This window comes from Salvelinus alpinus, chromosome 33, assembly GCF_045679555.1.
Source record: "Salvelinus alpinus chromosome 33, SLU_Salpinus.1, whole genome shotgun sequence".
In the NCBI taxonomy this organism is placed as follows: Eukaryota; Metazoa; Chordata; class Actinopteri; order Salmoniformes; family Salmonidae; genus Salvelinus; species Salvelinus alpinus.
Window position 1 is genome coordinate 20,346,728 of NC_092118.1, and position 18,533 is coordinate 20,365,260.

The 18,533-nt window shown below is 42.5% G+C and overlaps 1 protein-coding gene across 4 annotated transcripts in view; it reads left to right on the forward strand.

The window, feature by feature from the left end:
* The first annotated feature begins 7,019 nt into the window (after window positions 1–7,019).
* The window catches only part of LOC139563237 (furin-1-like), a 98,253-nt gene continuing 86,739 nt past the window's right edge, over window positions 7,020–18,533 (forward strand). The window contains exons 1-2 of one of the 4 annotated variants that reach the window (XM_071381693.1): window positions 7,020–7,102; window positions 15,501–15,830. In XM_071381693.1, the coding sequence (XP_071237794.1) occupies window positions 15,618–15,830 (213 nt within the window). In that variant the 5' untranslated portion in view covers window positions 7,020–7,102; window positions 15,501–15,617. Of the gene's footprint in view, window positions 7,103–7,576; window positions 7,686–8,099; window positions 8,239–9,477; window positions 9,612–15,500; window positions 15,831–18,533 lie in introns of those variants that run through there. The other 3 variants (XM_071381694.1, XM_071381692.1, XM_071381690.1) reach the window with 3 other exon arrangements.

Sequence of the window (18,533 nt, forward strand, 5' to 3'; positions counted from 1 at the left end):
TGCTAAATGAAGTGGGAAAGGTACCATTCTGAATGTAATGAACGACTCATCTGGACTAAGGACATCTTGATCAACATTCTGATGAAATTTCAGCAAAAGTAAGATCCAATTTATAATGCTATTTCATATATCGGTGTGCATGTGAACTGGTCGTGGGCGCCCAGCTGGTTCTGGCTGGCGTGGCTATGCTAATTTAGCGCTACATTTTGTTTTCGCTATAAAACATTTAATAAATCTGAAATATTGTCTGGAATCACAAGAATCCTGTCTTTCAATTACTGCACAGTATGTATTTCTCAGATATGTTTTATGATGAGTAATTAGTTATTTGACGTTGGTGTCTGTAAATGTTATGGCTGCTTTCGGTGCAATTTCTGATTGTAGCTGAAATGTAATTTATGATTTATACCATAAATATGCACATTTTTCAAAAAAAACATATGCTATACAATAAATATGTTATCAGACTGTCATCTTATGAAGTTGTTTCTTGGTTAGTGGCTATATATATATATCTTTATTTGGTCGAATTAGTGATAGCTGGTGATGGAGTAAAACACTGATGGAGGTAGAAAAGTGGTGTAATAGATTTACATATTTTGTCTTCCCTGTAAAACATTTTAAAAATCGGACATGTTGGCTTGATTCACAAGATGTGTACCTTTCATATGCTGTATTGGACTTGTTAATGTGTGAAAGTTAAATATTTTAAAAAAATGTTTTTTTTTAATTTGCCGCTCTGCCTTTTCAGTGGAATGTGGGAGGAGTGCCGCTAGCGGCACCCGTGGCCCCTAAAGGTTAAGGAATACCTAGGATAGGATAAAGTAATCCTTCTAACCCCCCCCCCCCCCCTTAGAGTTAGATGCACTATTGTAAAGTGGTTGTTCCACTGGACATCATAAGGTGAATGCACCAACTTGTAAGTCGCTCTGGATAAGAGCGTCTGCTAAATGACTTAAATGTAAATGTAAATAGGTGACCTGTGTGTGCAGCTGTCAGGGGAGGTGGTGGAGGGCGGGGCCAGCCCAGGGCCTGACGAAGCCTGCCTGGCCCAGCTGGGCACCAGGTCCCTCAGCACCCAGGACATCAGACACTGCTTCCTGCCCAACACTTCTGCTCTGGTCTCAGCCCTGTGTGGCAGCGAGTCCCCTGAGGCCCATCCCTTCCTCCCATCCCTTCCGGAGGGCAGCTGGGCTGCAGAGTACTGCTCCAGGCTCCACAACTCCTCCCACCCTGAATCCATAGAAGAAACATGTAACTACAGGAAGTGGAGCCTGCAGCATTTCACCAACGCCACCCTACTGGAGCTCTGTGGCAGTACATCTGTCCTTCTCACTATCACGCATTAGTTTCGCTTCCCCACCCGCCATTTTTAAAAAGACCCGACGGGGCTCATTGCCTGCTTGAATTATGCAGAAACGGGCAGTGTTTAGGTCATGTAATTGATTTTGTTGGAAAGGGGAGAAATTGTGCTTTACAATGGTATTGACATTAGAGTTGATCTGGAAGTATTACGTTTTTGGGGCGCTAAAATAAGGGCAATTGTACGGACCAAGGCGATGTACGAGTTTACGTGAGCTATCTAACAACAACAACCAAATACTTCCTGTTATGTCTTTTTCTGCGATCGCAAAAAGCCAGTGTAGTCTGGCTGTAGTGTTGTGATACTTATTTACTACCAACATCAAGTTGTAAAAGCTCTACCTGATTACTAATGAAAAGCTGTGTAGTAAAGCTGTAGTGTTTTGACTACTTATTTGAATACAACATCAAGTAGTAAAACTCTACATGATTACTACTTGAAACACTGGTTTTCCAACTGAACTCTACTTGTGTATCTTGAGCAGTGCATGAACTACACATTCACTACACAATCCCTACAAGTCCCTACATAGTCACTTCTACAACAAGCATAGGTTTGTATAGTAATTCCATAGTACTTTTTCATGAGGGATTCAACTGTATCAAACACCATAACATATCAGAAAGTCTACAGTAATGTTAGCTAGCTTCCTTTTCACATTATGATGGGTGTTTAGGTCATATATTATGCCTATTGTCCCTCCATCAGTAGATTCATATGGTAGGTAGGCCAACATACCTTAAATTACCTAACTAGCCTCTTGAATGGAGGACTATGGCTATACGTATTAATCCAATAACACAGGCTGGTTTGCTAACCTAGAGAGCTAGCAAGACTGGTTCGCACCGGATAGCGAATGTTGGGTTGTTGGATCAAATCAAATGTATTTATATAGCCCTTCTTACATCAGCTGATATATCAAAGTGCTGTACAGAAACCCAGCCTAAAACCCCAAACAGAAAGCATTGCAGGTGTAGAAGCACGGTGGCTAGGAAAAACTCCCTAGAAAGGCCAAAACCTAGGAAGAAACCTAGAGAGGAACCAGGGGTGGCCAGTCCTCTTCTGGCTGTGCCGGGTGGAGATTATAACAGAACATGGCCAAGATGTTCAAATGTTCATAAAGGACCAGCATGGTCAAATAATAGTAATCACAGTGAACGGGTCAGGGTTCCATAGCCGCAGGCAGAACAGTTGAAACTGGAGCAGCAGCACGGCCAGGTGGACTGGGGACAACAAGGAGTCATCATGCCTGGTAGTCCTGAGGCATGGTCCTAGGGCTCAGGTCCTCCGAGAGAGAGAATTAGAGAGAGCATACTTAAATTCACACAGGACAAGACAGGAGAAATACTCCAGATATAACAAACTGACCCTAGCCACCCGACACATAAACTACTGCAGCATAAATACTGGAGGCTGAGACAGGAGGGGTCAAGAGACACTGTGGCCCCATCCGATGATACCCCCGGACAGGGCCAAACAGGCAGGATATAACCCCACCCACTTTGCCAAAGCACAGCCCCCACACCACTAGAGGGATATCTTCAACCACCAACTTACCATCCTGAGACAAGGCCGAGTATAGCCCACAAAGATCTCTGCCACAGCACAACCCAAGGGGGGCGCCAACCCAGACAAGAAGACCACGTCAGTGACTCAACCCACTCAAGTGACGCACCCCTCCTAGGGACGGCATGGAAGAGCACCAGTAAGCCAGTGACTCAGCCCCTGTAATAGGGTTAGAGGCAGAGAATCCCAGTGGAGAGAGGTGAACCGGCCAGGTAGAGACAGCAAGGGCGGTTCGTTGCTCCAGTGCCTTTCCGTTCACCTTCCGTTCAACTCCTGGGCCAGACTACACTCAATCATAGGACCTACTGAAGAGTTGAGTCTTCAATAAAGACTTAAAGGTTGAGACAGAGTCTGCTTCTCTCACATGGGTAGGTAGACCATTCCATAAAAATGGAGCTCTATAGGAGAAAGCCCTGCCTCCAGCTGTTTGCTTAGAAATTCTAGGGACAATTAAGAGGCCTGCGTCTTGTGACCGTAGCGTCCGTGTAGGTATGTACGGCAGGACCAAATCGGAAAGATAGGTAAAAGCAAGCCCATGTAATGCTTTGTAGGTTAGCAGTAAAACCTTGAAATCAGCCCTTGCCTTAACAGGAAGCCAGTGTAGGGAGGCTAGCACTGGAGTAATATGATCAATTTTTTTGGTTCTAGTCAGGATTCTAGCAGCCGTATTTAGCACTAACTGACGTTTATTTAGTGCTTTATCCGGGTAGCCGGAAAGTAGAGCATCGCAGTAGTCTAACCTAAAAGTAACAAAAGCATGGATACATTTTTCTGCATCATTTTTGGACAGAAAATTGCTGATTTTTGCAATGTTACGTAAATGGAAAAAAGCTGTTCTTGAAACAGTCTTGATATGTTCATCAAAAGAGAGATCAGGGTCCAGAGTAACGCCGAGGTCCTTCACAGTTTTATTTGAGACGACTGTACAACCATCAAGATTAATTGTCAGATTCAACAGAAGAACCCTTTGTTTCTTGGGACCTAGAACAAGCATCTCTGTTTTGTCCGAGTTTAAAAGTAGAAAGTTTGCAGCCATCCACTTCCTTATGTCTGAAACACAGGCTTCCAGCGAGGGCAATTTTGGGGCTTCACCATGTTTCATTGAAATGTACAGCTGTGTGTCATCCGCATAGCAGTGAAAGTTAACATTATGTTTTCGAATGACATCCCCAAGAGGTAAAATATATAGTGAAAACAATAGTGGTTCTAAAACGGAACCTTGAGGAATACCGAAATTTACAGTTGACTTGTCAGAGGACAAACCATTCACAGAGACAAACTGATATCTTTCCGACAGATAAGATCTAAACCAGGCCAGAACTTGTCCGTGTAGACCAATTTGGTTTTCCAATCTCTCCAAAAGAATGTGGTGATTGATGGTATCAAAAGCAGCACTATGGTCTAGGAGCACGAGGACAGATGCAGAGCCTCGGTCTGACGCCATTAAAAGGTCATTTACCACCTTCACAAGTGCAGTCTCAGTGCTATGATGGGGTCTAAAACCAGACTGAAGCATTTCGTATACATTGTTTGTCTTCAGGAAGGCAGTGAGTTGCTGCGCAACAGCTTTTTCAAAAAGTTTTGAGAGGAATGGGAGATTCGATATAGGCCAATAGTTCTTTATATTTTCTAGGTCAAGGTTTGGCTTTTTCAAGAGAGGCTTTATTACTGCCACTTTTAGTGAGTTTGGTACACATCCGGTGGATAGAGAGCCGTTCATTATGTTCAACATAGAAGGGCCAAGCACAGGAAGCAGCTCTTTCAGTAGTTTAGTTGGAATCGGGTCCAGTATGCAGCTTGAAGGTTTAGAGGCCATGATTATGTTCATCATTGTGCCAAGAGATATAGTACTAAAACACTTAATTGTCTCCCTTGATCATAGGTCCTGGCAGAGTTGTGCAGAGTCAAGGACAACTGAGCTTTGGAGGAATACGCAGATTTAAAGAGGATTCCGTAATTTGCTTTCTAATGATCATGATCTTTTCTTCAAAGAAGTTCATACATTTATCACTGCTGAAGTGAAAGCCATCCTCTCTTGGGGAATGCTGCTTTTTAGTTAGCATTGCGACAGTATCAATTTTTTTTTTTGTGTTTGTTCTTATTTTCTTCAATTAAGTTGGAAAAATAGGATGATCGAGCAGCAGTGAGGGCTCTTTGATACTGCACGGTACTGTCTTTCCAAGCTAGTCGGAAGACTTCCAGTTTGGTGTGGCGCCATTTCCGTTCCAATTTTCTGGAAGCTTGCTTCAGAGCTCGGGTTTTTCTGTATACCAGGGAGCTAGTTTCTTATGAGAAATGTTTTTAGTTTTTAGGGGTGCAACTGCATCTAGGGTATTGCGCAAGGTTAAATTGAGTTCCTCAGTTAGGTGGTTAACTGATTTTTGTCCTCTGACATCCTTGGGTAGGCAGAGGGAGTTTGGAAGGGCATCAAGGAATCTTTGGGTTGTCTGAGAATTTATAGCACTACCTTTGATGCTCCTTGGTTGGGGTCCGTGGTAGTGGCAGACTCCACTAAGCTGGCAGGCTGGCTAACAGCCTGCTGCCTGGCCTGCATCCTTATTTCATTGTGGAGCTAGGGGAGTTAGAGCCCTGTCTATGTTCTAGATAAGATGAGAGCACCCCTCCAGCTAGGATGGAGTCCGTCACTCCTCAACAGGCCAGGCTTGGTCCTGTTTGTGGGTGAGTCCCAGAAAGAGGGCCAATGTATCTACAAATTCTATCTTTTGGGAGGGGCAGAAAACAGTTTAACCAGCGATTGAGTTGTGAGACTCTGCTGTAGAGTTCATCATTCCCACTAACTGGGAGAGGGCCAGAGACAATTACTCGATGCCGACACATCTTTCTAGCTGATTTACATGCTGAAGCTGTTGCGCTTGGTGACCTCTGACTGTTTCATCCTAACATCGTTGGTGCCGACGTGGATAACAATATCCCTATACTCGCCAGTTTTTGCTTTAGCCAGCACCATCTTCAGATTAGCTTTAACGTCGGTAGCCCTGCCCCCTGGTAAACTGTGTATGGTCGCTACTGATTCGTTTTAAGTCTAATACTGCAAGTAATGGAGTCGCCAATGACTAGGGTTTTCAATTTGTCAGAGCTAATGGTGGGAGGCTTCGGTGTCTCAGACCCCGTAACGGGAGGAGTAGAGACCAGAGAAGGCTCGGCCTCTGACTCGCTGCTTAATGGGGAGAACCGGTTGAAAGTTTGTCGGCTGAATGAGCGACACCGGTTGAGCATTCCTACAGCATTTCCCTCCAGAAGCCATTTCCCTCCAGAAGCGATGGGATTTATACTACTATCTGTACTTACTGGTGACACAGACGCTGTTTCATCCTTTCCTACACTGAAATTACCCTTGCCTAACGATTGCGCCTGAAGCTGGGCTTGCAGCACAGCTATCCTCCCCGTAAGGCGATCGTTCTCCTGTATATTATGAGTACAGCGACTGCAATTATAAGGCATCATGTTAATGTTACTACTTAGCTTCGGCTGTTGGAGGTCCTGGCGAACCATGTCCAGATAAAGCGTCCGGAGTGAAAAAGTTGAATGAAAAAAAGTTGAGTGGGGGGAAAACTAAAAATATAAACTGTAATTAAAAAGTAAAAACCGTAAAGTTGTCAGGTAGCAAAGTAAGGTTAGCAACAAAACGCACAGCAGCACGTAAACAAGTCTACAAGTTGTGACCGGAAATGACACGTTCACGTTGGTTTGATAGGTTTAACACTAAACAAATGGGATATTTCATTTAACATTCTAGAACACAACTGATCAGGGGGCGCGCTGAACGTAACCACTGCCAGTAGTCCAACCAGTCGCAAGATGGAGGTATTATTCCTAAAGGTTTTAGCTAAACTTTTATTTGAGTCGACCACTGACCAATGTTCGGTGGAAGATTAAAACACTTTTCAAATTTTATTTTCAATCTATCTACTAACAGGGTTGCAATTGTATTTAGCCTTGGATCAGACAAGCCAAGGAAAGTGACCAGATTGAAAAGTATAATAATGTCGTTGATTGGCTGAGTAGGCTGGCGTAAATAAGCTATAGTTTGCACCAATGGTGCGACCTGCATGTCACGCGGTAGGCTATTCAACAGCGTGTGCATGATTACACGCGCCATCCTTTTGCAGCCATTAAATGGCAGTGAGCACCAATATACTTCAACAGAGCCAGGTGGGTTTTCCATCCTCACTTGTCTGGGCAAAGACAATTTAAAAGGCTGGGGTGGAAGGGTTTGCTTCGTTTGAGTTCTTCTTGAAAGGCTCCTCAGCTCAGAGCTTTTGAAAACGAATTTGAAGTGGTGCACATCACTGCTTGTTTTAGGGTTGTGAGTGAGGGCCCTATTATTTTAAACCTAAACCATAATGTTATGCATATAGGCTATATCATGATGCATATCTGATGCTCATCAAAATGAAAACATCTGGTCTTTGCACCCCCCCTAAAAAACAATTATTAACACTGTGCAGACAATATTTGTTATAGATTATTCCAGCAGATGGCGCTATACTACTGTGTATATTACTCTTGAGCAGTAGGTGTGTCCAAATCCTGTGCATTTCTCCTTGTCCTCGTTCGCCATGACGTATTTCCTGAGGGGCTATGTGATGTGGACCCCTCAGCTGTTTTGAGAGGTTTCATACGATCATGTTTTTTTTTTACCATTAACAATGTAGTATGGTAGTTGTAAGACTATATTCGATGAATTAGTATATCGAAGAAGACAGGGGATCATGCGTAATGTAAACGGGAACTGGTAAGCCTACAGAATAAACCCTCCTAAGGCATTGGAAAGTTTCCTGATAATTGAGGCGCTCATGGGGAGTTTTGTACTGGCGTACCTTCGTTCCTGGAAGAGGCCAGACTAGTTGCTTAGTGTGAGGAGTGTGCTTTGCCTGTCATCGGTACTGCCTTGTCCCTATCAACGGAGACACTCGGGCTGTAACTGTCTGTGTCTGCCAAAAGGGCATTACGAGCCTGGCTGTAACGTTAGCTGAAACATGACGCCGTCGACGTAGATCCCGGTTGTTGTTGTTCTGTGGAGTGGATTTGTTTGAAATTATATTCCGATTACCGTCCAAATCGGAAAAACCAGAGAAACAGGCTGGGATTAGACACGGGAAAAATTGTGTGAAAGAGCGCGTGCTCTGAGCGCCGCAGAAACGCAGTAGGCTACATTGTATCAAGTAATTGTAGCTGATAACGCGACACAGTGTTACTTTACTGAAATACCAGCGGGAGACGATTCAGGAACGTCTTGTATGCGAAGTTTATCGCCCAGCTGTATGCAGTTGTCAAGGATATTTGTGGTAAGTTGTCGTTTTTTTAAATAGCAATAATACGCCATTTCTGCTATGAACCACAATTGTTGTCATAAAATATAATGAAACTTGAATGGTTTAGTGAAACGTGGGATAACTTTTTGAGACACGAGCAGAAGTTTTATTTTATAGCCTAACTGGGCATGTTGACTGGTATAACTGCCAAAAGAGGAGATATTCACTGTTTTGCGACCAACATTAAGAAAGACGTCTTGAAATACTTTTTGATTTGAATTGTAGCTTGGCTCCTTATGATTTGAAGAAGGATCTATTTGGTGGAGAAAACGCCATTACTGTAGCTTTGCTACTGTATATGAGTAATCATTTTACATGGTAATGTAATACTTATGGCAGGGAATATTCATTATCTGCAAGCAACATACAGTGGAGTGTTAGAGGAGCTCAAGACAAGAAGACAGGATATTGTAGTATGCTGTAAATGTTCAAACCTTAGGACCTGGATATTCTTTGTGGATTGTGATACAAATGTATTGTCTTCATCACGTATTCAAGGGATTATCACCTTTAAGTGCCCCTATCATGTCTCCGTGTTAGAGTGTGTGTCAGAGCACAGCAGTCCTCTCCCGGAGTTCAAATTTGCCTATGGGGAAAATGCAAATTGTGCAAATAACCACTGGGCTCTGTGAAAGTTTGTTCCTGTTTGAGATTTATTGATTTCTTGACTTTCTAGCCATTGTTCAACTCCTGAACCAGTGGCCATGTTTTGATTGCTAGTAGGGAGACCTGACACCTCTGGCAGGGGAAAATGCTGAAGGATTCTAACCTTGGGCACTGCTCTGTGGTTTGCCAATGTTATCTCCTGTCAAGGGCAATAGCAGCATCACCACCCCCATCTGCAGTTTGACTTACACTTTGTGAAATTATCACCCAAGAATGTAATGTGTTTTCCATTTGGCCTTTGGGTTACCCTTTTAGATAATTTCAAGCAGAGTTATGAAATGTATGACTACTTGGTGATTTTGATTCACATCTATCTGTTAACACTTGTGCAGCTTTATAAGATTTGCTGCCAAACTTTGACGTATGGTATCATTTACTCTGCTAACACTTATGAGCACTGGCAGCAAAATGGCTGGTTTCCCAGTTTCTCCTGCGAGCAGTAAAGTAGTTGAGCTTTTGTTATTCCACGGTGTATGGTTTTTATACTGACATTAAACTCCGGCTGAACGGTTGAGTGCCCAGATGAGGTCACTAGGGGTGTGTGTACTTTGAGCCATGCATGTCTGTGAACGTTAAAGGGAGGCTTGGGGAAGGTGCACACCTCTGTCTGTGTGTGCTGCCTCCGCATCAGATCGGACTGCATCAGAATCACAACAACAACATTAGTCTGAAGCGCAAAGGTGAGCTGCATATCTTACAGCTTTTTCCCCTTGAAAGTGTTATGCTCTAAAGACTGTAGTTTTCTTTAGGGCATTCAGAGAAAACCCAGTGAGTTTAATCAAATTTTCATCCAGATAAGTATTTTGTCTTGTTTGCAGCCTCTTAAATTGGAATGTTTTGGTCTCTGAGCTCGACAAACAAGTTGTTTTGCCAGAAGCTAATTACCACTCTGACCATGTGGTTTAGCAGGTTTTAAACCAATGCTTGATCTGGACCTCTGCATTGTGTCTTTAGCATTGCAAATAATTCTGTAAGTGGATCATAAATCTTTGGTGTGCCCGAATAAATAAATTAACCGTAGAGAATCAGACTGATTCGTGCTCATCTCAGAGGAACGGTCTGACTTTACAGACTGTCTAACTTTGTGTTTGCTGCTCTGATAGCACTGGCTGCAGTTGGCAGAGCAAACTCCTCTCCTCTCATAGTTGTGGCAGCACCGCAGTTCTTCTTCCCTGCAGGGTTCCACATGCACTGAGGTTAAGGGAACAATGGGCCAAATAGTGTATCTGGGCGTGATATAATGGCTTTCGTGTGGCTTAAATGTTTCTCATTTCTGAGCTAAGGCTTTTTCATTTTTTTGCCAGGCATTTTTTTTCTCTCAACCTTTTCTGTGAAACTAGTAATGTCAATCGTCATTGTGGGATAATTGGAATGTCAGTTTCTTGTTTCTTGAGCTGTCAATCCGGGCATATTCCTGCTATTGTAACAGTGAGGTTCTTTCTGCCATTTATAGTTAAAGTTAAGATTGCATTGTATTTGGTGGCTTTGGCCAAGTGTTCTGTCAGAATAATACATCCGTTCTGAAAGCTGAAGTTGTTCCACCTGAGTCTTCATACTGGTACTTTTTGTGGAGTTGTTTTTTAATTGTTTAGTGATGAAAAGATTCATCACCCCCTCTAAAATATAATCATGTTGCCGGCCAGTACGACAGCAGAACAAGGCATTATATAAAGTGGAAATGTTGCTGCTTGTTAGGTGGGTATGTTTTGTCGGGTCTATTGTAACAGCTGTAACAGAACACACTGCCTGGAGCACTGCACAGGGATTTGACGGCCACTCTGCCAATGGATTTCACAATTCCTAGTGACTAGTAGTATTTCAACTAGGTCTTTGAAAAGTTCTCATTGAAGGAAATAACCTGGAATGCATCACATGTTTATTCAGAATTTTTTTGTCTTGTTTGTTGCCTCTTAAACTGTAGTTTTGGTCGCTGTTGAGCTCAATAAACAAGTTGTTTTGCCAGAAGCTAATAATCACTCTGACCATGTGGTTGAGCAGGTTAAGACAATGCTTAATCTGGACCTCCGCATTGGAGGTCGACCGATTTTATGATTTTTCAACGCCGATACCAATTATTGGAGGACCAAAAAAAGCCAATACCGATTTAAAAGTATTTAGTCAGCCACCAATTGTGCAAGTTCTCCCACTTAAAGAGATGAGAGAGGCCTGTAATTTTCATCGTAGGTACACTTCAACTGACAGACAAAATGAGAAAAAAAAATCCAGACAATCACATTGTAGGATTTTTAATGAATTTATTTGCAAATTATGGTGGAAAATAAGTATTTGGTCACCTACAAACAAGCAAAATTTCTGGCTCTCACAGACCTGTAACTTCTTCTTTAAGAGGCTCCTCTGTCCTCCACTCGTTACCTGTATTAATGGCACCTGTTTGAACTTATCAGTATAAAAGACACCTGTCCACAACCTCAAACAGTCACACTCCAAACTCCACTATGGCCAAGACCAAAGAGCTGTCAAAGGACACCAGAAACAAAATTGTAGACCTGCACCAGGCTGGGAAGACTGAATCTGCAATAGGTAAGCAGCTTGGTTTGAAGAAATCAACTGTGGGAGCAATTATTAGGAAACGGAAGACATACAAGACCACTGATCATCTCCCTCGATCTGGGGCTCCACGCAAGAACTCACCCCGTGGGGTCAAAATGATCACAAGAACGGTGAGCAAAAATCCCAGAACCACACGGGGGGACCTAGTGAATGACCTGCAGAGAGCTGGGACAAAAGTAACAAAGCCTACCATCGGTAACACACTACGCCGCCAGGGACTCAAATCCTGCAGTGCCAGACGTGTCCCCTGCTTAAGCCAGTACATGTCCAGGCCCGTCTGAAGTTTGCTAGAGAGCATTTGGATGATCCAGAAGAAGATTGGGAGAATGTCAGATGAAACCAAAATAGAACTTTTTGGTAAAAACGCAACTCGTCGTGTTTGGAGGACAAAGAATGCTGAGTTGCATCCAAAGAACACCCTACCTACTGTGAAGCATGGGGGTGGAAACATCATGTTTTGGGGCTGTTTTTCTGCAAAGGGACCAGGACGACTGATCTGTGTAAAGGAAAGAATGAATGGGGCCATGTATCGTGAGATTTTGAGTGAAAACCTCCTTCCATCAGCAAGGGCATTGAAGATGAAACGTGGCTGGGTCTTTCAGCATGACAATGATCCCAAACACACCGCCCGGGCAACGAAGTAGTGGCTTCGTAAGAAGCATTTCAAGGTCCTGGAGTGGCCTAGCCAGTCTCCAGATCTCAACCCCATAGAAAATCTTTGGAGGGAGTTGAAAGTCCGTGTTGCCCAGCAACAGCCCCAAAACATCACTGCTCTAGAGGAGATCTGCATGGAGGAATGGGCCAAAATACCAGCAACAGTGTGTGAACCTTGTGAAGACTTACAGAAAACGTTTGACCTCTGTCATTGCCAACAAAGGGTATATAACAAACTATTGAGAAACTTTTGTTATTGACCAAATACTTATTTTCCACCATAATTTGCAAATAAATTCATAAAAAATCCTACAATGTGATTTTCTGGATTTTTTTTTTTCTTCTCATTTTGTCTGTCATAGTTGAAGTGTACCTATGATGAAAATTACAGGCCTCTCATCTTTTTACGTGGGAGAACTTGCACAATTGGTGGCTGACTAAATACTTTTTTGCCCCACTGTATATATTATATATTTGTAATAATGACAATTACAACAATACTGTATGAACACTTATTTTAACTTAATATAATACATCAATAAAATCTATTTGGTCTCAAATAAATAATGAAACATGTTCAATTTGGTTTAAATAATGCAAAAAGTGTTGGAGGTGAAAGTGCAATAAGTGCCATGTTAAAAAAAGCTAACGTTTAAGTTCCTTGCTCAGAACATGAGAACATATGAAAGCTGGTGGTTCCTTTTAACATCAGTCTTCAATATTCCCAGTTAAGAAGTTTTAGGTCGTAGTTATTATAGGAATTATAGGACTATTTCTCTCTATACCGTTTGTATTTCATAAACCTTTGACTATTGGATATTCTTATAGGCACTAAGGTATTGCCAGCCCATTCTCGGGAGTTGATAGGCTTGAAGTTATAAACAGTGCTGTGCTTCATGCATCGGGAAGAGCTGCTGGCAAACGCAGGAAAGTGCTGTTTGAATGAATGCTTACGAGCATGCTGCTGCCTACCACCGCTCAGTCAGACTGCTCTATGGAATATCAAATCATAAACTTAATTATAATAAACACACAGAAATACGAGCCTTAGGTCATTAATATGGTCAAATCCGGAAACTATCATTTTGAAAACAAAACGTTTATTCTGTCAGTGAAATACGGAACCGTTACGTATTTTGTCGAACGGGTGGCATCCATAAGTCTAAATATTGCTGTTACATTGCACAACCTTCAATGGTATGTCATAATTATGTATAATTCTGGCAAATTAATTACGGTCTTTGTTAGGAAGAAATGGTCTTCACACAGTTCGCAACGAGCCAAGCGGCCCAAACTACTGCATACACCCTGACGCGAATGCGCTTTTGTTAAATCATCACCCGTTTGGCGAAGTAGGCTGTGATTCGATGATAAATTAACAGGCACCGCATTGATTATATGCAACGCAGGACAAGCATGTGTAGTTAACTAGTGATTATGTTAATATTGATTGTTTTTTATAAGATAAGTTTAATGCTAGCTAGCAACTTACTTTGGCTCCTTGCTGCACTCGCGTAACAGGCGGTCAGCCTGCCACAGTCTCCTCGTGGATTGCAATGTAATCGGCGTAATACCGATTTGTTATGAAAACTTGAAATCGGCCCTAATTAATCGGCCATGCCGATTAATCGGTCGACCTCTACTCTGCATTGTGTCTTTAGCATTGCATATAATTCTGTAAGTGGATCATAAATCTTTGGACACGAAGAAGTTTTGGTGTGCTTGAGTAAATGTTGATTTTTTGTTATGTTATTTGTGATGGAATTAGGATGCTATAGTACAAATTTAAACATTTAGTTATGAGTCAGGAGGGATTTTTCCTCATCCCTATACATTTTCTGAAAGGCGCAGTCAGAAGTAGTTTTATAGCTAGATCAGTATTGAAGCGATTTTAACTGTGTCATGCTACTTCGTACCTCTGCCTGCTATTTTTATCTTTAATGGGTTGAATCCTCCAAGATTTTTCACCCAGCTTCTCATTTAGCATATTCATGCCATGCAACACTATCTCTCTGCTTTGTTTCTGCATTTCAAGACAGTCTTTCTTCCAGCCGATCTGTAATTTGCAATTATTGGGTTTCAATTGCCAAAAGTGCTTCAAAGGGGAGCTGAGCGTTGCATGTTTTTTCATATTTTCTTCTTTCAATTTTCCTGTGTGGAGCTTGAGCCTCCAAGGTTCCTCAGCCAGAGCCTCATCCCAGCTGAGGTCTCATAACTGACTGCCAATGGCTAACACTCATCCTCATAGGGGAGATTTCAGCTGGTCGTCCCATCACTCTCTCTCTCGGACCCACTCTGTGACTCATCATCATCCAATTTCCTTTTGAAAGACCGAGCTGGAAATGAAATGTTTTGTTCGATGAAAAATCTTCTTGGAAAGTTGAGGAACAGGTAGGGCCAGTGTTCTTTGTAGCTTTTTGGGAGGTAATGGAAGAACGGAAGTCTCAAAGCAGCCTCAACCACATTCTCTGAAGTCAGCAGGCTACATTTCTTAATTGGTTTCACTCTGAACACCTCTCATACTAGTGGTTAGGGATCTCTATGGGGTTGGACATTTTTATTAGAATTTTTTTTTTTTCATGATTCCAGTTCACAGTGCTCTTTACTTGGAAAAGTTTGTCTGAAATTGGAGTGCCAAGTTTTCTCATGAGTGAAAACCTAGACTAGTCATTGCTGGGTGACTTCTAGTCATTGCTAGGGCGAAAGTCTATCTTGCCTTACAGAAGGAGAGTGAGAGGGGAAGTAGAGTTGTACATGTTTGATCATAAGCTTTGCATTATACATGGTAAGAGACATCCACTTCTCCACCACCTCCAGTGCTGAGAAAAGCCAAGAAGCAAAGTTAGGAGAAAAATAATTCCGTATTTGTTACTAGTTTGTCAGGTGAACAGGCTGTTGAAAAGTCTGCCACACACAAACCGTCTGCATTTGCAATCCACATTTTCATGCTATAGAAATTGGTATGGATTCTGTTTCCTTCAACTAATGATTGTTGTTTTCTTTAAAGTGCCTTTTGTAATTCCAAATACAATACAAGTTTAATTGTCATAGCTTCACTGAAAGGGAGAAGTAAGGACCTTGGACTCCTTTAACTCAAGTCTGTTGTTAATCTTGTATTGTTCCCCTGTAAATGTTGATATCTTCACATCACTCCGTTCTCCTTTTGTAATGCTGTTGTCATGGTTGCAATGTAACAAGTGAGCAAACCTTGGCAGGATTAACTTCCCTCTGACAATACATGCTGCTTCAGCACACTATTACAGCAGTCTGAAAAGAAGTTGTGAGTTGTTGTTCTCATTGTGCTGAGCTCTGCTACATGTTTGTAACTCTCTCTTTCTTCTTAGGTGATCCCGGTGCAGTGACTGTCCTGTGCTGTCTCTCTGCACCCCTGTATGTCCCCCGGCCACCCCCGGCCTATCATAAAGACGCTGAGCTCAGGGACTGCGCTGCTGTAGGACCCCATGGCTCTGGGCCTTCCATCCTCCTCCATGGGCCCCTGGTCCCGGCTTGCTGAGCGGCTGCTTTTGGTGCCCCTGCTTGTCCTGCTGGTGTCTGGGCTGGGCATGGCCCTTGGTCAGAGGGTTTACACCAACACATGGGCCGTCCACATCGCTGGAGGACCAGACGAGGCTGACCGCATTGCTAGTAAACACGGCTTCGTCAACCATGGCAATGTGAGTTTTTGGGGATTCTTCACCCTCTTTTGTTTGTCTCTGTGTGTTTTGTCTAAGTGAATAATTAGGAAACATCTACTGCAGAAAGTGCTGCTCTAGACCGCTTTTCCCACATTGCCTGTTAGTGCCAAAATACCTGACCTTAAATTGGCTTAAATATTTATTAGAGGCTGGCATCTTCCAAGTCTGAGGCACTCGGAACCAATTTAATTATATCACTTTACTATAGCAGAAAAAATACTTATCTTTAAAAATATATAATATATTGGAGTAATATTGACAGTGTTTGATATTTATGTCCCATATAACTTGTAAAAAGCATTGCTTCTTCTGGAGATTTAGGCTAAATATTAGTTTACCAGAGGCAGTGGTCCTTATAGAAACCCCTTGATGACTGTTTAGTTTCAGTTCATCCATTCCAGAGAAATGACTCACCCAAAAGACTAAACAGAGTTACCTGAACGACTGCAGCATTGCCTTTCTGGGTAAGATTTCTCTTCTGTTACTCTCTTACAGAGAGTGGCTGACCACAACCTCCATACGAATCAAATCACATTTTATTGGTCACATACATGTGTTAAGCAGATGTTATTGCGGGTGTAGTGAAATGCTTGAATCATACACCTGTGTGTGTCTGTGGAGATTTCTGCACTGTCCTGAAAGCATCACTCTGCTTTTCACACAGCTTTTGATCTCATTGCTTAAGGGGAGGAGGCCTTCAAAGTCCCCCATATGCTCAGCCTGCTGTTTTGTTTGTGGTAAATGAGTTCATCAGAAAAATGGCCTCCTTCGTCTCTCTAACATGTTAGCATTCTCAACACTAACAGTCTTCCATGCTTTTCAGTTTCTGTTCAATGAAACATCCCACAAACTTTTTTCTGTGGTGGTCTTCCTTTGTCGCAGATGAGAGGCAAGTCATGGTACATTTCATGTGGCGTTAACAGAACTTCTTCCCGCTCGTCTACTCAATGCGTTGTGTTGTGGCATTTGTTTGCATAGCGGAGCTGTGTGTTTGTCAGGAACAGATGATCCTATAGGAGCTTCCTGACCGGAACGCCCAATCAGAGCATGGGTGAGATGGGACTTTGAACTATGAATTGCACAGTGCGGCTGAGGGAAGACTGACAGGAATGGGACTCCAATCCTATGAGCAGCACCACCAGGTTTTAGGTTTTCACTTTTCCTCTCCTTCCTTCCGTTTTGAGGACAATCTATGAATAATTAAGCTCTCCTTGGGATAGTTTGTTGTTGGTGCCCCAGTGGGGGGTGTAAGAAATTAAACATTTCCTGTTTGTAAGTGGGCCATTATATTCTCTGGTTGCTCCATCAGAAGACTTCAATGTGGGCATGATGAGTAGAATTACTTTGTTTTTTTGCATCCATTTCACATTTAACTTTTATAGCTTCCTTCCTGGTTAGCCTGTATCCTGCTAGGCAACTAGATTTCACGTCTTCCAGGTATAGATCATTCATGATGCATCTGTTCATGGAATAGATCTGAGTGTAAGATAATAATTATTCCGGTGATATTGTTTTAGTTGGGTTTTTTATCATTCTGACATGTCTCTCTGTAATAGTTTCCATACAGATTTTTTGAATGCTGCCTACTTTGGAAATGTAGTGGCTGTCAGTCAATTTCCTTTAAAATGCTCTTTTGCCTAAAGGTCTATTTTATACTAATGCCATAGGCAATAATGTTGATTTATCAAATAATGATCTGAACCACATAGTAAACATCAGCTTAGCCCTTTTTAGAGCTCAGACCGACTCAATAAAGGTTGCAAATGGGGGGGGGGGGGGGGGGGGATCAATAGTTTCTGAAAACTCACCAGAGAGATGAAATAAGATTGCTTAATCCCTTTGGGGAAAATATGTTGGGAAAATAACTGGGGAGGATTGCGAAATCACTAGCTAGTGAGCGAACACAAAATGGTTGCAAGAAAATATGATCCTTTTTAGTTCATTTCTTTATAATTTGTTTACATTGCATCCATGAACAGATTATATTTTGGGCTATGGGAAGGTCAGACGATAAACCTTCCCTCCCACTGACTCCTAGGTTGTGTTTAGTGGGTGTATAATGTCAGTAATTGGTAGTGGTGTGGGCTTGTTGGCTGACGTGTGGGTTACTGATTGGTTCTTATGGAAAGGGGGACCCAGTAATTCTTCCTTCTGAGGGAATCGAAGGAGAGTTTAATCAGCCTGCCCTGCCAGTGTGACCGGTGACTGGCCCTAACATGTGGTAGTTTCAGTTTATTTTATTTTTACTGGGACAGTGCACATTAATCAACGTTTCAGTAAAAGTGCCGGTTTTAGCCAGCCGGCTAATTTTCAACCGCAGTCCTGAGCTTAGCTTACCTCTGTAGCAGTCAGCCAACCAGGGACAGTAGTGGATATTTGGGGGGCAAGGTAAGAGATTGTAGCTCCTTCTTCCACACCAACTGACCCTTCTTTCCCCTGTGTGATATGACAGTAATTGAAGAGCTTGGTCGGACATGAAGCCAGGCTTCCTGCCCTGGGGCAGGCTTGGCCTGTGGGTCTCTCTGTTGACAGATGTTAGGCTTCTCCATTTTAAAGACCCCACCACTCTTCACAGGGCATCCATTTTTGATTAGTGTCCTGTTTTCCGACAGCATTTCTTACTGATCATTAGGAATGTTGCAAACTAATCAGTAATCTCACTGTGAAATGTCCAATGGCTTT